We start from the raw sequence: 12,758 nt of genomic DNA on the forward strand, positions 1-12,758 counted from the left end.
TTGCGGGGAAATTTCGTCTTAAGGACAGAGTCAACTCGCCTCGGCTAATCTTTCCGTATTTTCACTAATTAATTTGTTCAACCAATTTACTAAATTCACTACCCGTTTTATGTATCGGGACCAACAATCTTAAGACGAAAATTTGTGATTTAGCAAATTGTGTTTTCTGCACACGTTGGTAAACGAGATGGAGAAGAAGATAGTCTGCCAAAAATCAAGAAGTTACAAAATACAATTGGAGAAAGTTCATTTTCGGACAGAACATGAAGTCCACGTTCCTGCCCATTTTCGAAGGTTTTAAAGTCCGAATATGGCAAATTAACATTTCACAAAAGTTATAGATAATCAAGTTAGCTTTCCAGAACATATTAAATCGTCACAATCGGAGATCGTACGAAGAAGTTATGACGAAAATACTAAAGGGTGACAGAACTGCCGATGCACCTTTTCATAAGAAATTACAACCGTTCGTGACCAATGCAACTCGTCGCATATTAACGCATCACCAATGTCCAATGCACGAAATTTTGATGAAGGAAGACTGAATTGAAGATCAATAATGAGGTTTTATATTATTTTTGATTCATGAATATTATTTAATATTTTTTTTCTGGTTCCATTGTAGGTGCAAATTTACAGCACTTCTATTCCGACTTCGAGGCTTATTTTAATCATGATCCAGTCCAAATCTCAGAAAACGTAAAAAAATAAAAGTTGTAGAAAAGTTTGTTGGCTGTTCGGATCATATTGAATCAACAAAATCGGACTTGGGACGGAAGAGATATGAATAAATCATTCAGCACTGCCATAATATTGACACGATTTGGTACTACCCACAATATCTTGAATTGACGAACATATAATTTATCGGGTACGCTTTTTAATTATAAGATATCTATTTGTGAAATATATTGATAATGCTATATGATATAATGGTGGATTATTGCATGATAGTTTAATTTTCTATGTGGAATCATGGTAAACCATATACAATATATATGCTTAATGGATATTCATTATGTTTGTGTATGTACATTAATGATATAAATATTTTTATCCTAAATGAAATAAAGTGATAGGGTATGTGTTAATTATTTGAATAAGTTTATCATAAACCGCATGACATTTCTCATGAAAATGCAATATTTATTTGCATAAATTGCATATAGTTTGATACGGGATTAGCTTTCTCCCAATTTTCATTTGATGTGGAACCGTTCAATTGATTGATTTCCGAATATGTTATATGAAATTTGTGAGTACGTGATCTTATTAACGTTTTTGTTATTGTCTATGAACGATTAGACTTGTCTCGTTTATTAAGTATGAGTTACTTAGTAAGAGGAACATTATTATACATATTATTATTTTCGTAAGCCATACCAATTCCTTAGAATTTTGTAATTGCTTGGACACATATTGATCAAGTACTATATATTTATATAAATCAACTATGTTGGACATGAATTAATTTATGCCATGAAATAATATCCAAACATGATGTTATTATGTACTCATGTGTGCATACTATGTATATGTTGATAAAGTATGCTTGATCTATTGTTTATGTCTATGATCAACTAGTATTGCTTCTTTCTATGATCAACTAGTATGAAAGTCGTGGTCACATATATTATATTTATTATAATATTGTTGTACCTATGTTTTATATATGAATCATACTACAGTACAATTAAAAGTATGATTGAAATGAAATAGAAAGAAAGAGAAGTTCAATTTATGAGAGCACATGAGTAGTTCTTGTCTCAAGAACATAAAAGAAGATCGAATCGTTGGTTCGATATGATATCACATTTGCAAGATGATGATCTACAATGTGAATGGATGAGATCGGATTTTGATTTTCAAAGATCCGAAATAGTTGTAAACAACAATGGATGTTTTGTTGAAATAAAATTCGAGCAGTTTACTTAAGAGGTCGTTTTGTAGAATTAAATTGTTGGATTTGGCTGAATTTTGAACAGCATGTTTAGGACATACAATCCTAAATTATGAATGATTAAAATTAGAATTTATATATTCTAACTTTAATGTTGAATAGTGGAGATCAACCACCATTTGAAGAGATTAATATTCTCTTGTTTATTGACAAGATTTAAGTATCTTGACGAATTTTCTCTTTTGAGGAAAAAGAAGAAATCTTATTATCTTAATTGTTGACAAGATTTAAGTATCTTGAGAAGATTTTTCTTGTTGTGCTTTCTTGAGAGAAAGAAAAACAATACTTTGTAATTAAATCATATTGGTGATCCAAAATATTTTTCTAACTAAAGAAGAAATGTATTTTATTACATTGTATCCTTATTAATAAAATAAAAATAAGGATTTCAAAGCATTTAAATGTTATATGAATGAAAGTTGGAAAGTGCTAACTTTGACAAATGAATTAAAAATGAGAACCAAAACTTCTGGAAAAAGTTTATGGATATTATATTGATAAATTCTAGAATACATACTCTAGAATTTGTGGGGGAAATTAGATATCCCGAGCTACCACATTAATATTTAGAAATGTGGGGGTGTTTAGGCAAAAGTAAAAAAAAAAAAAAAAAAAATACCTAAGTTAATATACAATGCCTAGTATAGTTAAGTGGATAAAATACTTAAGCATATTCATTGAATATGCAAATAATGATTGTGCATAAGATAGTCATTCTTGATGCAAATTACATTATATTTTTCTTGTAAAATAAGAAAATAAATAAGTTCTAAATAAGAGAACTAATAAATGTCTAAGTGGTAAATCATCAAAGTGATGAACAACCAAGTTAAAATATGTGTGATTGGTAAATCATCAAAGTGATGAACAACCAAGATACAACAAGATGACTAAGAAAATCAATATGTTTGATTTTGATTTGATTTTATAATTTATGAGTTATAAAATGAACAAAGGACAATTATTGAAATATTGTCTACATTGGAAGAATGTACGTGGAAGTTAGTTTGTCTTCTTCCAAGTAGTAAACCATTAAGGTTTTGATGGACTATTCAAAGAAATGATTAAGAGTGGTCCAATAAAGCTAAATTAAATAGCTATGGAAAAATCTTGATTATTTATAACATTGTAATATCAAGCTAAATTAAATAGCTATGGAAATATTCTAAAGTAATATTTGATAAAATTGTGTTAGTAATTCTCGTAATAACGAGTGTGACTAGTGTGTTTATATTAAAAGCACATGGAAGTATATGTCCATAGACGACATTATAATCATGAGATAGTGATCATGATACTATTTTGAACGTTGAGAAAATATTGGAAAAGTAAAAATAAAATTTTTGATGTCAAAAGACGAGGGGCTAGAGGATGTAATCTTATAGATTAAAATCACTAAGACAAAGATAGTCTTATTGAAAGTCTCATGTTGAGACACTACTAGAAAATTGATCTAGTTATCTAAAGACCAAGGGTTTACCTTGCCAAAAATAATGATGAAGAATGGTTCAATTACAAATATTTTTGGATAGTTTGGCAGCATAATGAATTGCAAACTAGTAAATATGTAATTCCAAAATAAATAATTATTCAATGATATTATAAGGGTTCTTAGGTAATCTAAGTATCGTCTTTAAATGGATTACATTAAAGAAAATATCCAATTGTATTAGGAAGGAACATTGGATGTATGAGTCCACTAAGATTATGTATCTTGGAAATCCTCAAACAAAATTGAATAGCTCGATTCATGGTCGAATTCGAATGTATAACTTGAGATAAGGTTAGAAAAGAAGTTGAATAAACTTCATAAAATTATTGGAGGATGTTCCGTGTTGGACTAAGTCGGTGTCTACAATTATGAATAAATTGTGATAACCAATCGGTTACGTTAAGGGCACAAACGACATGTATAATGGCAAGTATCGATACACTCGTACACATAAGACCATTAAGCAATTGATCTCAAAGGAAATAATATAACATTGATTATGAAAATCAATGGTTAATAGCGGATCCGCGACTAAAAGTCAACTAAAGAGATCAAACATATTGCCTGTCTAGGGGAGTGAGATTAAAACCCATAAATTAAGGACAATCTTGGTGGTAACCCAACCATGCTGACTGGAGATCCCAAGAACTGGTTCAAAAGGGACAACTAAGCTAAGAAAGTTCAGTGATGCACTAAGGAGTATATATTCCTATGGAATAATATATTTCCAACTCATTCCCGTGATAGACATTAGTGCTGCCTGCAGAGAGGGTAAAGGATAAGCGAAAGCTTTTAATGATTCCAAAACCTTATAAGAAAAGGTGAGGTATTGGCAGGATACCTTTAATAGGAGATCACCTATGTAAGTGTATGAAGTGAGGGCCGCTTCAAAAACTTGACAAACACTTATGAATCCAAGATGTGTGTCCATGGCCAAAACGGACACAATCATGAGAACTAAGGAAATGTGAGAATAGTATTGTGTGGGTTGCATTGTCTTGGTTTACACGAACGGCTGACAGTTCAAGACATCGCGTTCACTACTCAGCCTAGTAAATCCGATGTAACTCCACTACGGAAGGTTCAAAGCTATATGCTACCTATCCCGATGCAATACTATTCGCGGGAACTCTAGAGAGAATCGACGCCCTCGTTTTCATTCATGTGGGGGATTGTTGGGAAAATTGGTTAAAAATTGAGTCATGAACAATTTTTTATCAAGGTTATTGTACGGTCTAATTGAGTATATAAATGAATTTTGGATTAGAACCAATTTTGTGGTGAATGAAAAAATTACTAGTCCAAAATATAAGGAAAGTGGGATTTGAGTTATCGCACATTGGAAAAGTAGAGAAGTACTGAGCTGTATATATATCAAAATATTGGGATGGGCCAAAAACATTAGGTCATGGGCTTTTAATCCATTGGGCCCTTATTACTCGAAGCCCATCTCGATTGGTCTGACTGGTCTGAATTGGTGCGGCCGAACCAATGCAAACCATTCGGCTCAACTCGAAATGGTGCAACCACTCCCAATTGGCTCAACTCGAAATGGTGCAACCATTCAAATAAAAGGTACATTTTTGCTCCAAAGGACACTACTTTTCGAACCTTATAAATAGACCATAACTTTCCCAAAATTCCTCACTTCAATCCAAAAACAAGCCTACTACATATTAAGCCTACCCTTCACAGATTCTCTCGAAAAGTTCTACACAAAGTACAGTTCGTCGTACTTGGGATTTGGAGTGCTCCTATTCCAAGTTTAGCCGTTGTATCTTGGGAGACGATTTCCATTTAATCCGTTAGCACCGTTGCGGGGAAATTTCGTCTTAAGGACAGAGTCAACTCGCCTCGGCTAATCTTTCCGTATTTTCACTAATTAATTTGTTCAACCAATTTACTAAATTCACTACCCGTTTTATGTATCGGGACCAACACATTGAGATATTTTTCAATAATTATTTAAACTGAGAGGGGTATTTTTTTTGTAATTTTCAGACTTAGATCAAACGGTGTCAAGGTCAAATGTCTGAAAACTAACGGCAAGGGCTACATTGAGATATTTTTCAAGTACAAGAGGACAAATCGATGCAATCGAGAGTAGAAGGGGGTAAAGTGATATAGAGCCAAAATAATGGGTGGAAAGTGGAGTTTACCCATTGTTTTAAGGCAGACGCGCAATAAAGAGCAAATGGGCCTAGTTAGATATTTTTTGTATTAACAAGATCTCTCTACTTTTAATGAGTATTCAGATAAAAATAATAGCTCTTGCATCAATAAGAATACATAATTATAATTTTAAATATTTAGTATTCAAAAAAGTTAGTGTTCTATCCAGGGCGGACCGTAGGACATTTAGATGGGGGGCTAAACATCCGAGCAACATAGTAAAAAAAAACCTAAATTAAGTAAAAAAATGTAGCTTAATTTTTTGATATTGATATAAATATTAATATTGATGAGTTAAAAAAAATGCAATCATTTAAGTTGCAACTAAAACCATCAACAGTCCCTCCTTGACATACTTACCATCCGCCCCTGTTTCTATAATAAGCTTGCTAATTTAAAAAAAGAACTTTAAAGACAAAGAAAATTAAGTGATTCAAGAAAATACAATTGACAAAATAATGCAAGTAACTGAAATAAAAAATATCTTTTAAAAAACAAAGTTTGTACTTCAAGGGTTTTATACTTCAATTCGTCATGTGGAAGAGAATGTTAATGTCGAAGAAGAAATAAACGCATATATTAAATCTATTTTTGTAAAATGTATTTTAATAAATTTTAACAAAAAATAAGTATTAAATTGATTGAGGCATTTAAATTGGCTGGATTAATTACATAACGGGGAGGTGTTAAATCTCGCACTGAAAGTTACTGAATAATGAAAACAAATTGAAAAGTTTTTTTCTCTCATTTCAACATTTTTTAAATAATTTCCACGATTCTCTTGAACATTTTTTAAATAATTTCTTATTATTAATAATTTTTAAGTATCTAGTATTAATATATATTCATACAATGTTTATTAAGTATTTTTAATATTAAACAATTTTAAAACATTAATTAACATTTATTTAATAATTATTAACATCTTCTTAAAAAAAGAAAGGTTCCTAGTTAATGAAAAGAAAAACGTAAGCAAAGCATAGCCTCTAACCCCACCCGCCGCCCAACAACAACACCACCATCATCCCCACCAACCATGGTTTTGTGTGTGATGGTTGTGTGTTATTTCGTGAGAAAATAAAATTCAATAATTTTAGTGTGAGATTTAGCATTTTAGTTAAATAATGGAACTTTGGATGGACGAGATTTAGCATTTTAGTTAAACCTATTTTTCATTAGGTTTTTCAACTAGCCGTCCAATTCACGACGCTCTCGCTCGCTCACACGATACACATCTACCGTCTACGGACACCCTCTCCTCCCCAAGATGCATTACCTACACCCTTTCACCGTAAACAAAGTCGAAAACCTCAGGTACCAAGCCATGACCATCGTGGCGGCTCGGCTCGGCCTCAAAAAGGAGGTCATCGAGTACATGCTCGACGTCGACTCGCAAGGCGAATTTCTTCCGGATAATGTCGCTCTTATCTGGTATAATCTCGACCAACCGGTGGTTCACCGACGTTTGCCGTTGGAAAAACCCTACGACTTCGGTTTTAGTCCACGTATTGTTCTTGATACTCATTTGCTACCCAGAGTTGATACTCCCCACGATATTCCTATACGGCTTCCTTATAGGGCTGTGGAACTATCGGCTCCGGCAGCGGGGCCCGCCCCACATGGACTCAAAGCTGTCGTGGGCCGAGGCGGTGAACCCCGACGAGCTGGACGAGGAGTTCGACACGTTCCCGATGGTTTTTTTCCATCGGACAAGTCAATTGGTATTTTTCTCTCTCTCTTTTTTTTTTTTTTTTCCTTCAACTCTATTAATATAATTAGGATTGTTATTATTATAAGGCCAGTTTGGTTGGTAAGATAAGATTAGCCAAGATAAGATTAAATAATCTAATGAAACCTAATTATTTTATTGGATTGAAGCTTGCAACGTAAAAAAAAAACATCCTTAACAGGCAAGATAAACCATGATTATATAATTTTTTTGGGGTCGACCCGGTAGTTTTTTGTTTTTGTGGGTTGGTATATGCTTGTTGGCAGCGTAAAGTAATGGAAATCTGATGCATTTGCTCGGTTTTTTATATTAGTTTCGAATATGTCTATAGTTTGCTAGTGTCATGTAGCTCCATCAAGTTTCTGAATGTTGAAACAACTAAACCAAAATATTACATCTCAAAGTAAAACGAGTCCCGTAAATTTCATTGTCATCTCCAGTGAGGAGGTCTATAAAATTAATTTCATTTATTAATTTATAAATTATTTCATACTATAATTACATCTTTGTGTATTAAATTTTCTATAGTTATTTTTTATTTGTATTATCTTAATTTAATATACGTCTCACCTAGAAAAGAAATATATTTTTTTTATTTTCTTATTTTCTACAACAAACATAAATATTTTAAGCAACAAAAATAAATATGTCAACTACAAAAGCATAAATTTGATATTCTTAACTTTTTTGATTAATTTACCGTGTGACAACATTCGGTTAGAGTCTTTATAAACAATCCCAAATATAGGAAAATATTTATAAACTTTAGGTATAGTTTCTATTTTAGAAACTCCCTAGGATCTTCATTTGTGTTTGATCTTTTTACTAAAGTTTCTGAAAAAACATTCAACAATAACGATCAAACACATCATGCACCCACACTTCAATCACACAATTAACTTAAGCATGAAAAGACCACAAAAAAACTCGGATCGAATGTTGCTACATTAGTTTATAAATGCTAATTAAAAAGAAAAACTTGCAGACCCATCTCTCTTGCATGAACTTGACAAGGCAAAAATGGTTGTCTTCCAGCAACAACCTTCTCACAATTCAATGTAAATGAAATGCATGATTGTACTAAGGGAGCCACGATACATAACTCCCGATCATTGGGCCCCGCAAACAAATATTGTAGGTTCCCATGTCTCTGTAGAGAATTAAAACTGCTAGCTGATCCTTCTCGGTGAAACGTTGACTCGATTTGATTCTTTAACATTATAATTGAATTTTGGCTAATTTTATTTGCAAATTCCTTTCCTCCAAAACACGCTAAACACTACATAACACATTAACACTCGTTAAGTCATGTTACTAATTTTCAATTTGCTCGAACGCTAAACACTACATAACACATTAACATTTATTAAGATCGAGGAGCATCCGACCCGGTTTCCTTGTTCCAAAAGGATTTGACATGTTCGGATGTGAATCCGAGTTTGAATCGGGTATTCCATCAAATTTTATACCAAATAATAAAATATTAATATTTCACCATTTTACCATTTATAGAGAATATGATTTGGTTTGATCTCCCATGGCATTTCACCAAATATATTACAAAATTATAAGTTTAATGTTAATTGTAAATTTATTCTATTTTATTAATAAGACACAAATAAACAATAATTTCATTAATTATTGCCTAAAACCCTTACAAGATAAATTAATCATAAAAACATTACAACATAAATTAATCATAAAAATATTACTACATTTTTCTTGGCCAAAAAAAATATTTCACAGATAACAGGGGCCTCGTTAAAACAATGTTTGAAAACCAATTCACTAATTAACACTAATATATTTACTATAAGCATATTTATAAGTTGGTAATCACATGAAATTAGTTAATATAATAATTTTATATGCTAATTATAAAATGATGTTAATTACACCAAATTCTATTTTCACTTCTATATTTGATAGAAAAAATAGGATTTGGTGGAAAAAATGGTAACATGGTGGATAGGTGGGAGATGAAAATTTCTTCACCAAAACATTTGGTGAAAATATAGGATTTAGGAATATAGTGATATAGAGTTTGATCGGGGTGGGAGACTAAACTAAATCACTATAATTTTAGGTGTAATGGTGATTTAGAGATTTAGGTTGGGAGACTAAAAACACCTATATTAGATGATAAATATGGGATTTGGTGATGATGGGTGGGATATGCTCTAATAATTAAACCTCCTATAAATACACCTTGATAATGCAAGGGCAAATTTTGAATTTTCGAGGAATATTCTTGGAATCTAAATTAGTTTAAGCGTATTTATGATAATTTTACATACTTTTCGAGCCGAGGTCACCGAAACTCATGCGAGTTTGAGTTTGAGTTTGAGCTAGAAAATCTCAACTCGTCGTGCATGAGTTCGAGCCTTCCAACACAGTAGAGCTCAGTTCGTTCACACCCTTAATCACAAGCCCAAACTAGGTGTATTTGACATCTCAGACAATATGTGTTTTTCTTTAATTTTATAAATTTATACTTAAGGAAGTACCAATTAATTGTAAAGAAAAATATTAACTAAGGGTGAAAAGTAATATTTAAAAAAACAATACTCAAATATAATCATACTAAATAAGGAAATTCAAATATATAAATCCATGCAAAACCCTATCGATCTCCACTTTAAAAAACCCAATTACTCTCTCTATCTCTCTCTCAAATTCAGAATTTCAAAACCCAAATTCAAATTGATGAAGATCGTTCAAGAAATCGATTTCTGGGATGATCAAAAGCCGAAAAGATTAATTATTTTCAGAAGTAATCCTTTTCTCAAAGAAATTGATTTCTGTGTTAATGAAAAAAGCCCCACAAAAAATCATCGCCTTGAAGAAGAAGATGATCAAATCTTGTTTCTTGATCAGATTAATAATTCAAAAACTAGGGTTTGTTCTTCTTGTTCTTCCTCTTCTTGGAAGAGGGACCGTAGTTCTATTACTACTGTTGATCAAGAAACGGATCATCGCATGAATAAGAAGAGGAAAATCTCGAGTTTCCGATTGTTTGGAGCAGACATAATTACTGGGATTAGCGACGTAATTAACGATGATTACGATAATTACGATGATGATTGGGAGAGGAGAAGGAAGGCAAAGGGAAAAGAAAAAGTTGTCGAAGAATTAGAATTAGAAAAAGTTGATGATGATTCACGGAATATCTTTAATCCGATGTTATTCGAAGAAGATGGTTGTAACAGTTCACAAGCTCTCGTAATCTACAAGCCGAGGGCTACTAATAAGAAGGAGATCAAGAAAAAGTCGCAACCGATTCCAAGAAGATCGAAAAAGAAACTATCTACGAAAGAACAAGAGCCTCCAGCACCACTTCCACCACCGATGCAGCGGAGGATCCAAGATCGAGGAGGATCCGACCCAGTTTTCTTGTTCCAAAAGGATTTGACATGTTCGGATGTGAATTCGAGTTTGAATCGGGTATTCATTAACCGGAGTGAGAGGCTTGTGGAAGCTCTGAATGAGGAAGAACGGAGAATGGTGAATAACGAAGATTACTATTCTGGGCTTAGGGTTTTTACGATGGACCAGCATGCGGAGGATCGGGACTGCGAAATGGAGTTAACGAAGTGGAACGTGGGTTCGTATATGATTGTTCTGAAAAAGGAATGGATGAAGTTTGTTAGGGCTAACAATTTGCAGGAGGGCGATCGAGTCGAAGGTTGGGGGTTTCGTGTACAAGGAGTGTTTTATTTGGGTCTTATGCAATTATCAGGAATTAGTAACTGCATGATTAATTTCTGGTAATAATTAATTATATTGGAATTGAAACTGTGATCAAATCATCAAATAGGCATATGTATATTGCAGTAGTATTATTTGATCATAGTACATACATATGGTTTTTATTGCAGTTCAGCTGTTTAATTAATTTTTGTCTGTTTAATAATTTCTTTTGTAGATTTTTCTTAACATTTTTTATTTAGAAATTGGTAAAAATATATCTATATAAGAAAATTAATATGTGGGACACAATGAATATCAATTTTTAATTAATAGTTATATATGCAATATGAAACATTATTATTATTACCTCAAACAAATAAGGTCAAAAGAAAGAACTCAATTTATTTGATTTGATTAATATAAACACTGCAAATTAACTTACATAATCAATAATCTGAAATAATAATATAACTAAAATATCTAGAACTTGGATTGGAGCTCTTCGACAATCTTTTTATCCAACTGAAAAGCCTTGGACAAATAATCACTACTAATCGCCGGTTTGGCGCCAAAAATTGCGTTCGAAACGACACTAATCCCGGCATTCTGGCTATTCACAACCCCAAACGCCACCGTATTTTTATCGGCCAAATTTCTAAAGTAATGAACAAGTCCAACGGGGATAACGAAAGCGTCGCCACTTTCGAGAATCTTGCTGTAGTGTTTGTAGTTAGGGTACGATGTTACAAAGCCGGCCTCGAGACGACCTTCTAGAACAATCAAGATCTCGGTACCCCTAGGGTGAAGGTGAGGTGGAAGGTAGCCACCTGGCAGGAAGTCGAGCCGAGCCACTCCCAAGCCGAGTGTGTTGAGCCCCGGCACTCGAGCCACGTTCATTGGTATCACAGACGAGCTGTATTGGTTGGATGTGTTTCCGGCTGATTTGAACCCTCTGAAGAAGAAATCATCCACTGTGACGGTTGCAGGGTCCTTGCATGGTAGACCGTTGACTCTCACTTTGACCAATACAAATAAATATTTTAATAACAATCATATCATATATACATGAAACTAATATTTAATTAACTAATTAATTAGTTAATAAATAATTACCTGTGCTGGTGAGGTCTGCGACGCAGAAATCTTGGAGCGGGCGAGGATCGAAGGCGTACGAGACGCCGAAGAAGAAACCGAGGGCTAAAATGCAAAAGAAGAATGAACTTTGTGCCATTTTGTAATTAATTAAATTGGAATTTTCTCAGTTGGTTGATGAAGAATGGTGGTGATTGAGCTACTTATTTATAGGTTGTGTGGATAGAGGATTAATATTTAATTTAATGCGTTTATTTCTTGCCTTAGATTGAGCAAGTCAAATCAAGATTAGGGATGTGAATGGGATGTGTTACACAATTAATTAGGTCTAATTGATTATGTTTTAATTACGTTTGCTAAAGTTTTGGGATTATAATTTATAACCCCTTAATCAAGCTGGTTTAATTAGTCCAATAGATGTATTTTTCAAGATACAATGATCATCTTTCCAGCATTAGAATATTATAAATTAAATTACACTAATTGTTGATATGAGTGTGATTAACTTAAAATATTTGAATCGGAATTAACTTAATTACCTCACTAATTAATAATGGCAAGCAATATAGTAGTTGATTTGCATGCGATGGCTTAAAAGCAGAGCATATAGTAGATTTCAGAGT

The 12,758-nt window shown here is 32.8% G+C and overlaps 2 protein-coding genes across 2 annotated transcripts; one reads left to right on the forward strand and one right to left on the reverse strand.

Moving 5' to 3' along the window:
* The first annotated feature begins 10,017 nt into the window (after nt 1–10,017).
* Nucleotides 10,018–11,213, forward strand: LOC148765280 (uncharacterized). The gene has a single exon (XM_088814090.1). It carries the CDS (start codon nt 10,060–10,062, stop codon nt 11,122–11,124), a length of 1,065 nt encoding a protein of 354 aa, XP_088670216.1. The 5' UTR covers nt 10,018–10,059; the 3' UTR covers nt 11,125–11,213.
* A 212-nt stretch (nt 11,214–11,425) lies between these two features.
* LOC105952341 (putative germin-like protein 2-1) lies at nt 11,426–12,333 on the reverse strand. The gene is made up of 2 exons (XM_088813739.1): nt 12,157–12,333; nt 11,426–12,059 (listed from the first exon to the last, which is right to left on the reverse strand). The coding sequence occupies exons 1-2, from the start codon at nt 12,272–12,274 to the stop codon at nt 11,524–11,526; spliced, it is 654 nt and encodes a 217-aa protein (XP_088669865.1). The 5' UTR covers nt 12,275–12,333; the 3' UTR covers nt 11,426–11,523.
* Nucleotides 12,334–12,758: the final 425 nt, after the last annotated feature.

Source organism: Erythranthe guttata, chromosome 14 (assembly GCF_056151865.1).
Source record: "Erythranthe guttata isolate IM_541 chromosome 14, IM_541, whole genome shotgun sequence".
Taxonomy (NCBI): Eukaryota; Viridiplantae; Streptophyta; class Magnoliopsida; order Lamiales; family Phrymaceae; genus Erythranthe; species Erythranthe guttata.

What these genes read in the sequence shown, in the direction of transcription:
- LOC148765280 (XM_088814090.1), top strand. Translation starts at nt 10,060, where the DNA reads ATGAAGATCGTTCAAGAAATCGATTTCTGGGATGATCAAAAGCCGAAA.
- LOC105952341 (XM_088813739.1), bottom strand. Translation starts at nt 12,274, where the DNA reads ATGGCACAAAGTTCATTCTTCTTTTGCATTTTAGCCCTCGGTTTCTTC. An exon ending in CGCAGACCTCACCAGCACAG is followed by an intron (nt 12,060 to 12,156) that starts GTAATTATTTAT and finishes TATTGGTCAAAG; the next exon opens with TGAGAGTCAACGGTCTACCA.